Here is an 18,975-nt window from a genome sequence, read left to right as displayed (position 1 = left end):
TTTAGAAGATTCATCACTAGCTTCTCTGGGGGTGGAGGGGTGGAAAGAGACAGGTCTTGGCCAACAGGAACCATCCCCTCTGATTAACCTCTGCTCCTGGCTAAGAAAAATCACTTCTGACAAATGGCAGCTTATCTACCTCTCACTGTCTCTCTCACTCCTAAAAAAACAACCAAGGAGTTCCCGTCGTGGCACAGTGAAAATGAATCCAACTAGGAACCATGATGTTGCAAGTTCAATCCCTGGCCTCACTCAGTGGGTTAAGGATCTGGCATTGCCATGAGCTGTGGTGTAGGTCGCAGACACGGCTCAGATCCTGCGTTCTGTGGCTGTGGCCCTGGTGTAGGCTGGTGGCTACAACTCTGATTCAACCCCTAGCCTGGGAACCTCCGTATGCCACGGGGGCGGCCCTAAAAAATCAAACAAAAAAGACGACAACAAAAAAGAAAAATGAAGTGATTACTAACCCCAGATGGGGTTTCTGAGAAGAGGGTTGTAGGCCACCATCTATCTCTTGAGGTTTTTTCCTGACTTGGGAACTGCCAATATTTTCACAGAAGGCTAGAGGCAGATCATTGCCTAATGCTGGGCTTGTTCTTCCTTTTTTTTTTGGTAGAGCCGGTGACATGAAGAAGTTCCTGGGCCAGGGATCAAACCCAAGCAATGGCAATTCTGGTTCCTTAATCACTGAATCACAAGGGAACTCCTGGGCTGCTGCTGCTTTTTTTTTTTTAGGGCCACACCCACAGCATACGGAAGTTCCCAGTCTAGGGATCTAATCCACCACAGCTGCCTGCAGCCTATGCAACAGCCACAGCGACACCAGATCCAAGCCGTGTCTTTGACCTACACTACAGCTCACTGCAACAGCAGATCGCTGACCCACGGAGCAAGGTCAGGGATCGAAACCTCATCCTCATAGATACTAGTCGGATTCGTTTCTGCTGAGCCATGGCTGGAACTCCCTGGGCTTATTTCTTAAGCTCTTTCCTTGCTCCTTGGCAGTTCACAAATCTGAAAGGACCGCCTCCTTCTAGGCTCTCTTCTCTGCCTTTCAAAAGGTCTCATGGAGTTCCCATCGTGGCACAGTGGTTAACGAATCTGACTAGGAACCATGAGGTTGCAGGTTCGATCCCTGGCCTTGCTCAGTGGGTTAAGGATCCAGCGTTGCCGTGAGCCGTGGTGTGGGTGGCAGACTCAGCTCAGATCCCACGTTGCTGTGGTTCTGGTATAGGCAGGCGGCTGCAGCTCCGATTAGACCCCTGGCCTGGGAACCTCCATATGCTGCGGGAGCGGCCCTAGAAAAAGCAAAAAAAAAAAAAAGGTCTCTGCCGGGCATAATCTCTGGGGGTGTAGAAATTCAGCACTTGTATATATTGTCAGACGGGCTCCTGCCCTTTCTAGGTGCTATTTTCAGCTCTCTGTCTTTCTGTCTCACTTTCTCTTCTTAATTAGATAGTGAAAAAACACATCTTGAAGATCAACTGCCTTTCTCCTCCCTACTCAACTGAGAGTGGGAGAGATGATTGAGAATTTCTAAGGAGCAGTTAATCTACCCAAGAAAGTCAGTCCAAGAGGGGAAACTCCTGGCAGCATGTCCCCAGGTCCTTTCCAGCATGTTATAGAACTCGGTTTATTCCATCCTATGGGGTTCTTTCATGTTGTGTCAAGAATCGGAGACATCAGTGTCAAGTGTCTACAGGACAGATGCGGGGGTTTGGCTTCCAGGCCGGCGGAAAGGGAAGAAGGCTAGATTTTCTTTCCCTACTACTAGTGAGCGGGTCAGTAACCAGATTTTGGGAGACCCTGCCTTAGGAATCTCTTTCCCGGTTTTGCTCTGGAAAAGTGTGAGGTTGGGTGGGGTCAAGAAGAAGGGCTCGTTTTCATACACAGTCAAGCCAGGGTTTCAGTCCCCAAATCTGGGGAAAGGGATCCTTTAGAGACCTTGTGAGTTTACTCCTCGACTTCAGAGTGGCCCCCCTAATTTCGTCCCTCAGCCCCGCCCCTCTAAGGGAGAGAGCCAGGTTTGGGGGCGGGGCCAGGCCAGGGGCGGGTCCTCGCCAGCCAGCGGCCCGTCGCCTTGACGACCGCGACAAGATGGCGAGCCTGCCGGGCGGGACTCACGGGCTGTGCCCTGAGGCGCTGAGCCCCGAGCAGCTGGAGCAGCTGCGCGGCTATAAGGTGGGTGCGGCCCGGACCCTCGCCACCATCAGAGTGCAGCTCCCCCCACCCCACCCCCCGGCCCGGGCAAGGGCCCCAGAGAGAAGGGGCACGCGAGCCTGTTCTCAGATAAAGGCGTGGAAGGCTTGCGGGAGGGTGGGAAAAGCCCCCTGCGGGCCCCTGGGCTTCTGGGGCCTTGAACAGCCCCTGACCGGCGCCTTAAAGTGCCGAAGGAACTGAAATACGGATGGGCCAGAGAAATGGACAGAAACGACTGCCAGATACATTAACTTAGCTACAAACAAGAACTTCCCAAAGGTAGAACCAGACTTTAGTCAAGGGCCCTAAGCCTGAGCCTTGGGCAGCATGGAGATGATCGTTAAGAAGACAGAGGGCTTAAATGTTCAGACATCCCGGGAAAGACCTAGGTTAACTGCGCACGTTGTTTGCCCAAGCCCTCTACACCTTCATGACCTGAACCCTGAAATCTTTCTCCTATGGAGCATGGCTTTTTGCTCTTGCCCCCCAGATTCACATTCGGATTACTAATGAAAAGTACCTAAGGACCCACAAAGAAGTGGAGTTGCTCGTAAGTGGTTTCTTCAGGTAGGTGGTTTCCTAGACTGACCTTGAGCAAAGAGTGACATTTTTACCAAATCTTGCTGGGGATAGAGGAGTGTGAGTGACCTTTCTTTAAACACTACATGTTGCTTCCTTTAGGGTCTGAACATTAGAAAACAGCCTAAGATTAGATTTTTTTTCTAATGCTGAGGTTTGGGACACCCGTGGTTTTCTTGTTATTGCTAGTGATTTCCTTCAGTTATCTCCAAATTCTCAAAAATATCAATATTCATTCTCTTTAGCTATAAGGAAAAATATATGCCTCCTGACACTTAGAAGAGGGAATTCGTCATTAAGAAACTCAGCAGGCAGTCATTGGGTGTAAAGACTTCTCTTTGTCAGAGGCATTTAACAAGATCACTAGAACTTTTTTTTTTGTCTTTTTGCTATTTCTTTGGGCCGCTCCCGCAGCATATGGAGGTTCCCAGGCTAGGGGTCAAATCGGAGCTGTAGCCACCAGCCTACGCCAGAGCCACAGCAACGCAGGATCCGAGCCGCGTCTGCAACCTACACCACAGCTCACGGCAATGCCAGATCCTTAACCCACTGAGCAAGGGCAGGGACCGAACCCTCATCCTCATGGTTCCTAGTCGGATTCGTTAACCACTGCGCCACGATGGGAACTCCAAGATCACTAGAACTTTTAAAAAATTCCCCTATCTTGGGAGTTCCTGTCGTGGCTCAGTGGTTAACGAGTCCGACTAGGAACCATGAGGTTTCGGGTTCGATCCCTGGCCTTGCTCAGTGGGTTAAGGATCCAGCGTTGCCGTGAGCTGTGGTGTAGGTCGCAGACAAGGCTCGGATCCTGCGTTGCTGTGGCTGTGGTGTAGGCCGGCAGCTACAGCTCCGATTAGACCCCTAGCCTGGGAACCCCCATATGCTAGGCAAAAAGGCAGAAAAAAAATTCCCCTATCTGGTCTTTCTCTACCTTAGAACATTGTTGCAGAAAAACTCCAAGAGCTGAAAGCCACTTTTCTGTAAGTGGCTTAACAAAAAGAAAACCATTTTTCCACCATATCCTAGAGCAGCTTTTTCCTTCCCGAACACTGCCTTTCCACATGGCACTTGCTTGAATGGAAAAATTTCCTAATGGGATGAAAAGCAAAGGACTGGGGTGGGGGGGGAAATCATGGTTATCAATGGATAAAAACACCAGAGTTATCTCAAATACTATTTGGCTACAGACAAACAGGCAAGATTTAAATAATAATGGCTTCCCCTCATGGCTCAGTGGAAACAACCTGACTAGTATCCATGAGGATGCAGGTTCGATCCTTCCCTCAGTGGATTAAGGATCTGGTTTTGCCATGAGCTGTGGTGTAGGTTGCAGGGCTCGGATCCCACATTGCTGTGGCTGTGGTGTAGGCCAGTTGGTGCAGCTCCAATTCAACCCCTAGCCTGGTAACTAGCATATGCTTCGAGAGCGGCCCTGAAAAGACCAAAAAAAAAAAAAAAAAAAGGCTTCCATTTCCAGGAACTGTGTTGGTTTCCTACATTAGCAGTTATTTATTGTACTGTGATTGCATTGTCCATTCCCCCCCACACCCCCCACACCAAAACTCCAAGCCGATGGAGCCATGTTTGTGCCTTCAGGACCCACACAGTGGTACAAGTGGTCTTAGTACGTTTTTGTTGATCCTCCCAGCAGCTCTACAAAAGATAGTTTATTACCGCTTCTGTTTTACAGGTGAAGTATGTTCTGCAAGTTGCTGAACCAGGATCCAAACCCTGGTTTTTCCACTGTGTTGCATTGTAAGCACACAGAAGCTGGGGAGCCAGAGGCAGGGCTATCCTTTGTCTTTGCAAAAGTAGGCCTGGAAGGGTGTCTTTTTTTCCATGCCCCTTTGTTTCTCCAGGATCTCATTGTTCTTCATATTTTAGCCATTTCTCCAAGTGGCAGCAGATTCTCAGAGGGCAGATAGGGGAAGGAGAAACTCGTCTGTGAAGTTTGGTTTTATTTGCGTCGGGGGTAAGGTTTGGGCAAAAGATAGTTTAGGGGGGTTCTCTGTCGGTGTCAGCCCTGGGGGATCAGGCCATTACTTTCTGTACCTTTTCTTCCGAAGGGAAATAAAAGGCAACAGCTTTCCTCTCCTGTGGAGTTTGCAATCCAAGTTAGGAACGAACAATTCCAGCAGGAAGACTGGGGATGGATGGTACAGCCTGAATGAAATCGCCATTTGCTAAGTTCACAAACAAAAGGATTAGAACCCTTGGGGGTGGGGAAGGAAGAGGGTGTTGTTTTTGCTGCATGGCAGGGAGGGCCCTGCTTCTTGGCCCAGGAGCAGTTTCCTGGAGGAGCAGGGTATCTGCAAGGACAGCCCCAGGCATCTTCCCTTTGCCTTCTTACCATCTCTCTGTGGGACAGGCAGGCCACAGACTTCTCCTTTTGCTGTCCCTGAAGCTTCTCTCCTGAAACCCTCCTGGCCCCTGGCCCCTTTTAGACCTTCTTCTTTCTCAGGTGGAGGTGGGAGGTGAGAGGTAGTGTTTGAAATTTGAGGATTTGCTTTTTTTTCCTTTTTTCCCCCTTTCCTTTTTTTTTTTTTTAATGGCTGCACCTGCAGCATATGGAACCCGAGTCACAGCTGCAACCTACACCACAGCTGCACCAAAACCAGATCCTTTAACCCCACTGCACCTGGCTGGCCGAGGATTGAACCTGCGCATCCACTGGGACCTGAGCCACTGAAGTCAGATTCTCAACCCGCTTTGCCACAGCAGGAACTCCTTGGGTTTATTCATTTATTTATTAATTATTATTATTTCTTTTTTTTTTGGTGTGATTGTATTTCCTTTGGATGATACCCGAATGAATCAGCCCCTCATCTGCCCTGGCTGCTTCAGGTTGTCCTTCCTGTGAGAAAAGAGGAAGGGAAAAGAGGGGTCAAAGTCTTGGGCAGCATGCCCATCCTGACCTGTTCTGCAGATCTCTGCTCTGGCAAGACTCACTGCAAGCCATGAGAAGCCCCAAACTGTTTTCGTTGGGAAGCAAGCTGCCGACTTGCATTTTCCAGAACCTAGTGATTTACAGCCATTCAGCCATAGCGCTCCAGTCTATACTCATATATACAGTGTATGGGACTCAATACCTTGAATTTTGGAACCGAAAAATGGAAGGAGTAGGGATCTAACTCATTTTAGGCACTCAGAGATCTCAGGTTGTAGGCTGGAGATATGATAAAGTAGTGAAATGGTAGAAAGCCTTTATTAGATGTTTTTGTCAATAGCCAGGCAGATGAATCTCCCCAAACCACAGCACTGACCATGTCATTCTTTGGCTGGGAAAATCTCCAGTGGATCCACAATATTGCCTTTTTTCTTAAAAGGACATTCTGTTGAAATATAAAGAAAAGTGGCATATCCTAAACTGGATGAACTTTCACAAGCTGAGAACACACATGCAACTAGTGTCCAGATCAAGAAATAGAACCTGGGTGTTCCTGTCGTGGCTCAGTGGAAACAAATCCAACTAGTATCAGTGAAGATGTGGGTTCGATCCTGGCCTCCCTCAGTGAGCTGTGGTGTAAGTCGCAGACTCAACTTGGGTCTGGAGTTGCTGTGGCTGTGGGCTAGGCCGGTGGCTACAGCTGCGATTCAGCTCCTAGCCTGGCAACCTCCTTATGCTGCGGGTACGGTCCTAAAAAGACCAAAAAAAAAAAATGCAATCTGATGTGCACCTCAGGCAGTCACTTGTTCCAAAAAGGTAGCCAGTACTTCAACTTCTACTAGCGACAGATTCGTTTTGCCTTTTTTTTTTTTTTTGTACTTTATATAAATGGAGTTCTACAATATGTTCTCTTTTGTGCCTGGCTTCTTTTGCTCTACAGTATCTCACAGATTCTCCATTTTCATTGCTGTATGGTATTCCACAGTGTGACTGTACCATGCTTTATTTATTCATCCCCATTGTCTTTTTTTTTCCTTTCATTTTTTTGGGTCACACTCACGGCATGTGGAAATTCACAGGCTAGGGATCAAACCTATGCCACAGTAGTGATCTACAACATAGCAGTGACAACACTGGATCTTCAACCGCCAGGCCACCAGGGAGTTCCTTTTATTTCCCCCATTGTCTTTTTTTCTTGTTTTTTTTTTTTGCCATTTCTTGGACTGCTCCCACAGCATATGGAGGTTCCCAGGCTAGGGGTCTAATTGGAGCTAGAGCTGCCGGTCTACACCACAGCCACAGCAATGCGAGATCTGAGCCACGTCTGCAACCTACACCACAGCTCACGGCAACGCCAGATCCTTAACCCACTGAGCAAGGCCAGGGATCGAACCCACAACCTCATGGCTCCTAGTCGGACTCATTAACCACTGAGCCACAACGGGAACTCCCCATTGTCTTTTGAATTGAATATAAAAGTCTCTCCTTGGCCTTCAAGTTCCTCCCATAGGGCCCTCCTTCACTTCCTGCTACTCCCTGCATGTGTGCCCACTCCAGCTGGACCGGACCCCTCTGGTCATCCCTCAGACCTCATGCAGGGGCACTGACTCTCCTTGAGTGCTCGTCTAGACCCGGGGAAACAATGGTGGGCATGACCCAGTTCCTACCATCGAGGAGAAGTTCACTGCCTGTTCACTGTGGGCTGTTCCTTTAAATTTCCAGGCTTTTGTTCCTGCTGCTTCCCTGGTCCCAAGTGCTCTGTCCCTCCACCCTTGTCCCATAAGTACCTCAAGGGTGCTCTCAAATGCCAGCTGCTCTGTGAGGATTTGGGGGTCTTGCTCTACGTAACCGCCCTCCTTCCTCTGATCGTCAGCGTAGTACTTACTACCATCTTGTGGCACCACCTGGAGTTACTTGGCCTTTTGGACATTTGGAAACTTACCTGTTTCCTTTTACTTGACTGTAATTTCTTTGAGGTGGGGCTATCTAAATAATCGATGTCTCATATCTTTTTTCTTTTTTTTTGCTTTTTGGGGCTGCACCTGAGGCATATGGAAGTTTCCAGGTTAGGGGTCGAATTGGAGCTGCAGCTGCTGGCCTACACCACATCCACAGCAACATGGGATCTGACCACGTCTGTGAACTATACCACAGCTCATGGCAGCACTGGATCCGTAACCCACTGAGCGAGGCCAGGGATCGAACCCAAGTCTCCACGGATACTAGTCAGGTCCATTACCATTCAGCCATGATGGGAACTCCAGTCTCTCATATCTTATATAGTGACTTACACATAACCTGTGCTCAATAATTCTCAAATTGAGGGAGAAGAAGGGAAGCAAAATCCTTGAAGCTTGGGAGGCAGAGGCCTCCCGCAGGCTGGGCAGCCATGGCCACAAGGCTGCGTTGTAGAGCAGTGGCCTTGGAATCACAAGACCTGGGCTGCTCTCCTTTATTTACTTGCTTTATGAACTTGGGCAAATGATTAACTTTTTGAAAGCCTGGTTTCTTCATAGATAAAAACGGGACACAGTCCTGGCTGTTTCACAGAGCTGTAGAGTAAGGTAGCATCTGTGAACATACTTTATGAGCCATAAAACTGCAGGATATAAGGCATTTTAAGCTTCCAAGTGGCACCGGCACTGCAGGTGTTGCCCCAGTGTCCACTGTACTGCAGGACCAATGACTACCTCAAGCCCGCCTTCTCAGCTTTGGGTGTTGGTGGTTTTTTTTTTTTTTTTTTTTTAAATCTGTCTTTTGTCTTTTTAGGGCCACACCCACGGCATATGGAAGTTCCCAGGCTAGGGATCAAATCGGAGCTGTAGCCACTGGCCTGCACCACAGCCACAGCCACGCCACATCTGAGCCACATCTGTGACCCACACCATAGCTCACAGCAACGCCAGATCCTTGACCCACTGCCCTAGGTCAGGGATCGAACCTGCGTCCTCATGGACATTAGTCAGATTTGTGCCACGGCCACGACGGGCACTCCTCAGCTTTCTTTACTATACTCTCCCCGCACCTGTGGCAATTACTGGTTACTCTTATTCAGGAGGCAGTGGGCTGCATATCTGTCCCACCGCACCCAAGTCCCTCGAGGACTCGGCAGCGTGCTCGACAACTTGCTGCCTGGCCCTGTCGTGGCCTCCAGTTCTCATTTTGTTGAGTGAATGAATGAGGGCTTCACTGGGCTGCAGCACCCGCTGTCTTGTGAGGCCAGTGTTCCCTAGGCTTCTTGCCATTTAGAAACTCTTGGTCCTGACCCCAGATCCTGACTGCAGGAGAAGCAGGAAGGAAAGGGTCCTTGTCAGGAGTTCTCTGGCTGTCTGCCTGCCACGGTGGCTGTGTCTCAGGTCACCTGCCTTGACAGTGCAGGACCAGCTTTACTTCCTCCCCTTCTCCCTTGATGTTTTCCAGAGAAATATTTCTGCAAAGACCAGACAACATTCAAGAATTTGCGGCAGGTAAGTCAGGCGGCCTCCATTTCGGGGCGTTTGATAAGCCAGCACCAGGAGTGTTATTGGGAATTTAGACTCGGACAAGCCCAGGATTCTCCCTGCAGAGACTGGGGTATTTCTTTACCTGATGGCTCCCAAGGGAGCTTTGCTCAATAGTCTCTTTCCTCCGGTTGTCATTTCCTCAAAATGAGGACAGATAAGAAATGAGGCAGCACTTGCTCAGGGTGAGGATTGTTAAGAATTCTGAGATTCCCAGAGGAGCAGACGGGCGGCTTTTTCCCCGGGAATCGTAAAGCAGGGCTGGCATCCCTGGCTGCACATTAAAATCAGCAGGGGAGCGTTTAAAAAATACCGATGCCCGGGCCATCCCCCGGGGTTCTGACTTAATTAGTCTGGGGTGGGGCCCGACAGCCCCGTTTGAAAGGCTCCCCAGGTGATTCTAATGGGCTCTGCTGCCCCGCGACGGCTTAAGGTCAATGGTATTTAAAGGGAAGGGGCGGGGCTGACGGTTTTCGCGGGTTCTGTCGGCCCCCGGGAGTCGAGTCGGAGTTGCAGCCCCAGCCCGTTTCTGGCTGAATCGAACGAAGGACGTCTTTGCTGCCAGAGCAGATGCTGCCTCTGATTCACACTCTGCTGGGTGTATAAAAATCCTCCTCTGTCGTCATCCTGCGAGAGAGCCTGGCTCTCCGCTGCGAGGATATTCTCAGAGGGCGTCATGTCTCCGAGACAGGAGCCAGCAGGCCGAGTTGAGACAAGAATAACACTTGGTATCTCTTTGGGCCCCGAGGTGGGCCGGGAGCAGAAAGCCGGAGGCTCCCTAGGCCCTCCGCTGGCTCCCTGTGCGTCAGCAAGCTGACCAGCGAGCAGCAGGGCGGTGTGGAGGGGACAGGGCCTGTCCTGTGTCAGCCTTTCCTGGGAACGCTTGAGCTGGAGGCTGAGAGCTGCTGGGGGTGGGGGGCAGGGGGAAACAGTGACCTTGGGATTTGCTGTGACATCTCATTTACCTTGGAAAGCGGGGGTCGCTGCTAACAGTCCTGCTAAGACAGAGCCACTCTAACTTTTTCGCAGAGTAAGCGCCTCCCTCCCAGTCTTTTCCCCTTGGGTTTAGACCATTTCTTCTTTTTGATTCTTGTCCCAGACTATTTCACGGATCCAAGACTTCCCAACAAGATTCACATGCAGCTAATTAAGGAGAAGAAAGCGGCTTAATTAGCAAATCATGATGCTCAGCTGTTGAGAGAGCCCAGAAAGAATCCAGCCTCAGGGTGGGTGTTAACCTCACTTACAGACAGAGGCTTCTTTACTCCTGTGAAAATACGCACCGGCTCCTCAGCCCAGGGTGTGAAAGAAACCAAACAGACGCTGCAGAGAAATTTCGTGCAAGTGTTGAGTTTTCCTGACACCACTCTGGGGAGTTGGGGGCTGTGAAGAGAGGCTCAGGGTTTGTCTGGCATGTCTGTGGCAGGGAGAGACATCCGTCTTCTTAATCCAGTGACACAGATTAAGAGGATGGAAGTGGGAGTAGCTGTGGAGGAAAGAGAGGCAGCGAGATGGGGGTGGGAGGCCTTAGGATCAAGGCCTTGCGCTGAGGCTGCGGAATTCCAGCGTGGCCCTCTCCTTCTGTCCAGAGGGGCTTTTCCTACTGCTTCTGGAAAGTGTGGGGGCAGTTTGGATCGGGCGCCCCCCACCCCAGGCAAACCCAGCTACGTGATGAAGACCATCACCCATTTCGCAGGCTCGATTTCTGAAATGGTTTTGCAGGTCGGGCTCTTTAAATGTGAGGTAGGCGGAAGCCACACTCCGGAGTTAGTAGCACCATTTCTGTTCCGCAGGGTCATCTGGGAGCAAGAGAGCCCTGCTGCCATCAGTGTGGGTTTCCAGGCTGCCTTGGGCTGTGTCTGCTGTTGCAAAGGCTTTTAAAGATGCTCATTAAAACCAGACCTTCCTGCTCTCTCTGCTTTCTTTTCACTCCGAAGGAGGAAGACATCCTTCCTGGGAGGGCTGCTCTGGCCCTGTTCTGACCCAGCAGGTCGCAGGCCTGTTTCTTGGTCCGGGGCAGAGGCCTCCACTAGGTCTGCAGGCTCTTTCCACAGGTGCCTCATCCGTGTGCTCCCTGCCTCCAGCCCCTCACTCCCAGGGCCGAAAGGGGACCAAAGAGCAGGGGTGGGGATCCTGAGAGGCCCGCAGCTGGTGGTGGTGGTGCTCAGACAAGCAGAGGCCACGTTTCTGAGGTGGCTTTCGGTTTTTATCTTACCTCCTGGGTTACTGTGCAGTGTGGACAGGTGGTGATTAACTTTTATTTCTGTAGCAGCAATAAGAGGAACTGGGCTGGAAGGACAGCAAGAGAGAAAGGGATGGGACATAGAAAACCATTCGGGGTCACGAATATTGTGAAATAAGAGCTCAGTGGGTGACTCGGAGGCGGTGGACTTTGTTCTTGTGGATTTTTAAGAAAAAGCTGCCCACCCACTGGACTTTGAGCTTGGAGGCAGGAGGGTGGCCAGTTGGCCTGAAGGGGTCCTTGCCAGATCTAGGAGGCATCGGAAGTCTTCCGTGTGCGTGTCCTAACTCACTGACTCCACTGTGGGAAGGACCTCTCACCTGGGTCATTTCACCACCACAAGAGAAGCACCAGACAATCCAGACTCTTATTTTTATTTCCCTTATCTCTGCTCTTGTTCCATCTACCCTCCCCACCACAGTAGTAGAAAGGGCAACAAGACGGGGCATTTGGAGGACTTTAAATATAGGTAATAAGCTATGACCTAGGAACCTGAGGCGTTATTTTAAGTGATTTCAGAATCACACTCCCGCAGCCATGGCTCTGACAACGAGGTGTCACTGTTGAGAAAATCCAAACGAAGCCTTCAGCCAGACACACATCTACGAAGGACCTCTGATGTGAAGAGTTCTATTAGATACTCTGGGCGCCTTTCGTCAGAGAAGAGACCTGCAGCCGCGTAAGTAGAGAGCAGAGTGTTTTTCAAAATGCTGAATGCCGTGAGTGTACAACAGCTGGTGCTTGGCGAGTTTCTGGGTAAAATTAAGAAATGCATTTCTTTTAAAATACATCTCGAAGCTTTCCTAAGTGAAGAATGCATTTAACACATGGTCACAGTGCACCCTCTTTGTGTGAGATGGTGCGCACTGGGTCCGGGTGTGAGGCAGAGAGATTGTCCCCGCCCGCAGGGGTTCCTGGTCTGGGAGATGGGCTGCTTTTCTCTCCAAACCCTATCTGAATGGCTCACCTTTTAGACTGAAAGCTCCACCAGGGCGGGGACCAGATCTAAAAATCGAGCTTGCTCGCTATTGAGTTCATGACTCGTAGCACAGTGTCTGAATCTAGTGGCTGCTCAGCATGCATTTGTTGGAGACGGAATTAGCAATCACGTGATATCGATTGCTCTCTAGACTGTCATACAGCTCTGATGGAATTAGGGCCACGATACAGGAGGAGGTAGAAGGAAGAACACCCACTCTGCCTGCGTGTGAGGGAAGCCTCGTGGAAACTGGTGTGTGATGTAGAGGAAGGGATTTGCTAGGAAGGCTGGAGTAGTTGGGTATCCCAGTGCTTCCGTTCTGCTGAGCAGGATGGTGGTGGCCTGCTGATTCTCAATGACCCCTTTCTTCCTTGCTTCTGGAGCAGAGGGGGCAAGTGAAGAAGGAGAGGGGAGCAGCTGCCGGATCAGTCCCAAAGCAGTGTCTGTCCCACCCACCCTTCCTGATTCATTCTCCATGTCGCAGTTAGAATGATATGTGTCTATATATATATTTGGCCTCACTCATGGCATATGGAAGTTCCCAGGCCAGGGATCGAACCTGTGCCACAGCAGTGACAGGGTTAGATCCTTAACCTGCTAGGCCACCAGGGAGCTCCTAGAATGGTCTTTTAAGAAATCTAAATCAGTATGTCACTCTCTTGCCTAAAACCCTTTAGTGGTCTTCCAATTACTCAAAATCCAGAAGGCTTTGCAGGTTCCCAAGTCCCCTCCACCTCTCAGACATCATCTGCTCTTTCCTCTCTCCTTGCTGGACTCCAGCCACACCAGTTTTTTCCCTCCTCAAACATGGCCAAGGTAGTTCGCACTTTAGGCCTTTGAACTGTGCCTGGATTTCTCTCCCCCAGCGCTTCACCTCACCAGGTCCCAATTGGGATGCTCTGCGCTGGAAGAGAAAACTGCTGGGCAGATAGGCCATGCCTTTCTCAGGTAGCAGGTCCACAGGTGGCAGCTGCTGGTGGCGGCTCAGGGGCTGCCTCTCTGCAATTTCTTCCCTTTCAGGGTCGGAGGAGGAGGACCAGGAGCAGATGTGGCAGTGATGCTTGTCTTTCTTTTCAGGAAAGCAAAAGTTTCCCCAGGACACCCCTTTCACTCCCCAACTTTACCATTTCGTTGGCCAGAACTGTGCATGTGGCCCCCTCTTTAAGAGAGGCTGGGAAATTGAAGATTTAGCCAGTGAAAAATACCCTAGATTGCCTCTTGTCACTTCCTCAGAGATTCCTTTCCTGGGGATCCAAGTGAAGTGGCCTCCCCCGGACATTCAAAAAAATTTGATTAAAAAATATTCCTCCTGGGAGTTCCTGTTGTGGCAAAACAGAAACGAATCCGACTAGGAACCATGAAGTTGAGGGTTTGATCCCTGGCCTCTCTGTGTGTTAAGGATCTGGCGTTGCCATGAGCTGTGGTGTAGGTCACAGATGTGGCTCGGATCTGGCGTGGCTGTGGCTGGCAGCAACAGCTCTGATTTGACCCCTAGCCTGGGAACCTCCATATGCCACGGGTACGGCCCTAAAAAAAAAAAAAAAACAAAATATATATATATATTCCCCCTAGCCATTCTGTATCACATCACTTTGTTTTGTTTCTTTACAACACCAACCACTGTTGATATTATCTTGTTTGCTTACTTTCTTGTTCCTGTCTGTGGCCCCAGTGAGAACAGGCCTTGTCAGTGGTGTTTGTCACTCCAAAGCCAGCACGCACAGCTGTGTCTGTCACATGTAGCTACTCCATGCACACTTGCTGAATGGTTGCAGAGATGTGTGGATGGTGGTTAGAAGCCTGACTACAGGATGAAGCCTTGATGGATGCAGTGGCATGAAAACGGGAGATGAATCCTGTGTTGTCTTGGAGGCAGGGCCTGTGCTTTGAAAGGGGGAGAGTTATAATGGGAGGTGGTGTAGGCTCTGGACTGACTTCTGGGTTTCTTGTGTGGACAAGGAGGGGGATGGTGCAGGAGGGAAGTAGCCAGGGGCACGAGAAATGGAGAGATTAATTCAAACCAAAAGGTTTCCACTGGTTTGCAATCGAGTTGTGGGTGATATTAATATGAATAGCTGCAGTGAGGTTGGCAGAAGTCAGACTGCGGTGGACTCAGTGCTTGTGAGATGAGGATGTGGAAGTGGATGCTCACGGCCATGAGGAGGATGGAGGAGGGCAGAGGGGAGGCAGCATCATGGATGGGCTTTTGTAACAGGATTTTTGTAATGCTTGAGCATCCGGGAATCTGACATTTTTCATCGCTTCGGGGTCTGTTTTGCTTTTAGGCTAAAAAATGTTAGGAGCATCTTGGAGATGTTGTGCAGATGGGCCCTGATACCCAAAAGTAATGGGATCTTAATAGGCAGGCCTAACTTTGCCACCACGTGACCTGACATGACCTCCGAGCCAGGTTCCTCGTCCTCACAATGGGAGCAGAAGCTCTCTGGGGCTTGCAGTAAGGATGGCCTCAGGCTTGCTCTCCTGGGTGGGAAGGAAGGGCAGCGGTGGGGAGCCCCATGCTCTCATCTCGCTGGATGGGCTCTGCTGCCCTCTGCTGGCGAGACTCTGCTCAGAGAAGGCCTGTTCCTGGCCCAAGTGGAGAGTGAGCAGGAGAAAGAGAAATGGGGGCTAGAAGCACAAGAATAGTCACAAATTTACAGATTCCTGTAAGAGTGTCTTCAGAAGTTACAAAATCCAGGGCCTTATCTCTGGCAGCGCTGCTTCGTAAGCTCCTTAGACATCTTCTCCTTAAAAGGGTCAGAAAAAAGAAACCTCGCGAGGTCAATCATTCATTGGATCATTTTATTCAACAACTATTGGGGTATATTCATTACTCAGGATGCAAAGTTTTGGGAGGAAGACACACTCTTTCCTCAAGGAACTCATAGGCCAGTGAGTGGAGACATAGTTATACAACGTTAATTATAATCGGTTTCCAAAGTGAAATAACAGAAATGGGCAAGCCACTGCGGGTACACAGGAGGCACCTCACTGGTGCCATGTGGGGGGTGGGCACGATGAGAGCTTGGCTGGAAGATGTTTCCAGCTTGGGAGCGACTGCTAACAGATGATTTGGAGTTACAGGCCCCAAATTACTCTCCAATACCATATCTCCCTGTTATTAAATACAAAGGGCAAGCCTTGTTTCTTCCAAGGAAACTTTTTCCTGAAGTCTTTGCCCCTGCTGTCTCTGTGTTATAGTCCCATAGGCTGTAAAAAGAGGGGCGTGTTACCAGACTTTACCTTTGAGCTTCATTGTCATGACTGACATCTATGAACGCATTACATGTGCTTTGTAAAAACAGCTCCCCGGGAACAGTCAGGCACATGCAAACCCAGAAACTTTTCAGCATCCTTGAGAAAATTCTGCTTTAATTCTAAAGAACCCAATGTGCCTTGTATGCAGTAGCTTTTCACTAAAAGCTTGTTGAAAAAGAACAGGCTCTTGGTGCTGTTAAAGCTGTTGTTGATGTCCCCTTGGGTTGCTGAGTTTCTTCAACTATAAGGGGGATAACATGTCCCTTGTGGGTTTGTGGTATGGGGTGTTCATTACACACGCAGGCACCATGCCCATCTGGCCCATAGTAGGCTTTTAAATGTAGCAGCTATTGTTTCAGTGAAGTAGCAGAACTTAGGACCAATGTAACTTGGCACTAGGGACAGTCACTGAGAAGAGTCACAAGGAGAAGTCACAAGTTTTACCCTGGTGGGAACAGAGTACATAAAATTAAATGCAAGTTGATATGTTGGAGTCTAGGACTATTTAGTGTGAAGACGAAGAGCTTTCTTTCCTTTTTTTTTTTGTCTTTTTAGGGCAGCACCCGCAGCATATGGAGGTTCCCAGGCTAGGCGTCGAATCAGAGCCGTAGCTGCCAGCCTACACCACAGCCACAGCAACTTGGGATCCAAGCTGCACCTGCAACAAGCCCACAGCTCATGACAACGCCAGAGCCTTAACCCACTGAGCAAGGCCGGGGATCGAACCTGCATCCTCATGGATGCTAGTCGGGTTCATTAACCACTGAGCCATGACGGGAACTCCTACTTAGAGCTTTCTTGAGAATGCTTCTTCAAGGCCCAACCCAACGGTTCAGGAGTTAATGCTTCTGACCCATCTCCTACAGGACCCAGGGGGCCTGGAATCTGATGGAGACAGGTCCTTCAGGACTTCACAAAGTGTCTTATTCTTTGGTCATTGGGCAGGAGAAATGACAGCACAGAGTCTTCAAATTGCAGTGATAAATGTGTCTCCGGGGACTGGAAGAACAAAATCCAACAGTTGTCCGGTAGCTGTAGGTAGGTTAATTGTTCAGTGTTAATTGTTAGGATGTACCTGAAAACTGGGGTGGGGGGGGGGCGGGGAAAAAAAAAGATGTATCTGAAAACTAAATCTGATGGGAAGAGGCTAAATGGGTTACTGTGTTTTGTTTTCACACTTTGACTAGCAAAATGGAATCCAGGTGCCAAAGGGGAGGACTGAATTGTAGAATTTCTTCAAGTCAAAACTGCCTTGCTCAGTCAGTTCAGTCTTACTTCACAGATGAAGAAACTTGTCCTCAGATAACAGAGTGGCACAGGGGACTAACCCTCTCCTGATTTCCAATCTAATGTGATTCCAGTATTTGACGCTAGGAAAGATACTTAGAATTGTTCAGCTTGGAGAACAAAAAAATGGCTGGATCAAAAATGGTTCCGGAAAAGGGATGTAGTATATACCTCTGGAAATGCTAGGTGAGGCCACAATCCATTATCAAACATTGAGTGCCCACTGTCTCTCATTCAAGGGCATTTCCATCTCCATGATTTTCATTTTTCAATTTGCTCTTCTGTATATCGTCTTACACTAGATGTTATGGGCAGATCTATTGAATGTAAAGAAAGGTATTTCACCCCAGTATATCTTTTTTTTTTTTGTCTTTTCAGGGCCGCACCTGCAGCAAATAGAAGTTCCCAGGCTAGGGGTCGAATGGGAGCTACAGCTGCTGACCTACACCACAGCCATAGCAATGCCAGATCCGAGCTGCATCTGTGACCTGTCCCACAGCTCATGGCTATACCAGATCCTTAACCACTGAGCATGGCCAGGGATCAAACTTGGCATCCTCATGCATACTAGTTGAATTCTTAATCTGCTGAGCCACAACGGGAACTCCTGTACAGTGTATTCTTGATCACATGTATTAGGACTGGTCATAGCAATGCTTAGGAGTAATATATAGTAAAATCCTAACACAATGTCACTTTGGTTTTGGAATACACCAATTTTCTTTCTTGTGGCTGACGACCCTTCCAACAATAAAGTAATCGTGCGACCCCACACACCAAACCACCCAGGTGTGGGAGAAGCTGTGTGTAGCTGTCCTAGGTGAGAGGTGTCAAAGTACATTTCCCTTCTCATATTTAAAGATGTCATGGTGGATGCCATGGTGTGCCATCCAGAAAACCCTCTTCAGGATGGAAGCACTCAACCCCATGGCCTTCCGTCCTGTCCAAGGGAATTCTGGTGGCTAACATTTCTGAGACCCCTCTAGGAACTGCCCTCAGCTGAGAAAGCATCTAAGGTAGTTCCCTATCCTGCAACAGCCTGGGTTCACTGGCCAGTATGGGAGTATAACGGTCTGATTCCCTTGCCTCTACTGGGGACAACTCTGAAGGGTCGCCTCAGCTCCAGCGCCCCTTCTGTCCAGTCCTGTGGCCTTTGCTTTCTCACAGGTGTCAGCAATGCTGCGAGCACACCCTAATAAACCTCCTTTACTCAAATCTCCACCTCAGCGTATGTTTCCCGGGGAACCCAACCTGGCAATAGCTGGTGCCAAGAGTACTGAGGAAGCAGATTCTAAAAGGTGATTTTAAAGGCAAATCACTTGTGGCCAACTGGCAATGAGGACCCCATCGCTGGTGGTAGGTAGAGCATGGGTGGCCCTGGCACACTGGGCTCGTCTCAGTTGTTAAACCTCTCACTAGTGCTGAACTGGGGTGGGACCCCCGTGGAAGGAAATGCATTAGTGGGGGAAATATATCGGGTTTGAGAAGTGATAAAGTCAGTGGAATTGAGCGGCTGCTGCTGAGGCTCTCAGGGCATTGGAAAAGGATAGTGAAGGCTGAGGGTGATTCATCACTAATTAAAGGCGGTGAAAGCCAGAGGCCTTCCTTGGCAGCTTATGAAGAGACTTTTACTTCCTGCTTCTAGAGGACCCAAAAAGCTGAAAATAAGGCCCAGGACTCAAGAGCAGCAGAGCTTGTTTGAATTCTTAACTCTGGCAGGTTTATTTGGATGGAGAGAGACCCCGAGACATGGGATGGGGCACCTTGGTTGATGCTTTAAAAAATCTTGAATCCCTCAGTTCTGCTGCATCCCTTGGGCCCGCAGAAGTGCCCGCTTTTTCCTGTTAAAGGCTGTCCCTCCCCCTTGCTTCAGGATGATGCAGATGCCTCTGCCTTGCAAGGCAGTGCACGCTCCCTTCAAGATTCGTTCCCACTCCTGACCTCCAGATCACTAACTAGGATTAAGTGCATCAGAACCCAGGTAAGAGCATCAAGAGGGAAGACTATACCTTGGAGGCTCGAGGGGCCTGGGCTGGATGCTGAG

At 49.6% G+C, this 18,975-nt stretch overlaps 1 protein-coding gene across 2 annotated transcripts; it reads left to right on the top strand.

The window, feature by feature from the left end:
* Positions 1-2,097: 2,097 nt before the first annotated feature.
* On the top strand, positions 2,098-11,382 carry RIIAD1 (regulatory subunit of type II PKA R-subunit domain containing 1). Of its 2 annotated transcripts, XR_007135516.1 has the most exons (5): positions 2,098-2,181; positions 2,690-2,766; positions 9,086-9,132; positions 10,265-10,391; positions 10,959-11,382. XR_007135516.1 is itself a non-coding variant. In XM_047784650.1 (4 exons), the coding sequence occupies exons 1-4, from the start codon at positions 2,098-2,100 to the stop codon at positions 10,333-10,335; spliced, it is 279 nt and encodes a 92-aa protein (XP_047640606.1). In that variant the 3' UTR covers positions 10,336-11,382. The 2 variants fall into 2 exon arrangements, 1 of the variants encoding a protein (XP_047640606.1); XM_047784650.1 differs by having other exon boundaries at positions 10,265-11,382.
* Positions 11,383-18,975: the final 7,593 nt, after the last annotated feature.

This window comes from Phacochoerus africanus, chromosome 6 (assembly GCF_016906955.1).
Source record: "Phacochoerus africanus isolate WHEZ1 chromosome 6, ROS_Pafr_v1, whole genome shotgun sequence".
Classification (NCBI taxonomy): domain Eukaryota; kingdom Metazoa; phylum Chordata; class Mammalia; order Artiodactyla; family Suidae; genus Phacochoerus; species Phacochoerus africanus.
This window is presented reverse-complemented; position numbering and strand designations above follow the sequence as displayed.

Excerpts from the sequence above, each read along its gene's own strand:
- RIIAD1 (XM_047784650.1), top strand. The coding sequence starts at position 2,098 with ATGGCGAGCCTGCCGGGCGGGACTCACGGGCTGTGCCCTGAGGCGCTG. Across the intron at positions 2,767-9,085 it reads CTCGTAAGTGGTTTCTTCAG|AGAAATATTTCTGCAAAGAC; the intron begins GTAGGTGGTTTC and ends GATGTTTTCCAG. Across the intron at positions 9,133-10,264 it reads CATTCAAGAATTTGCGGCAG|ACTATTTCACGGATCCAAGA; the intron begins GTAAGTCAGGCG and ends TTCTTGTCCCAG.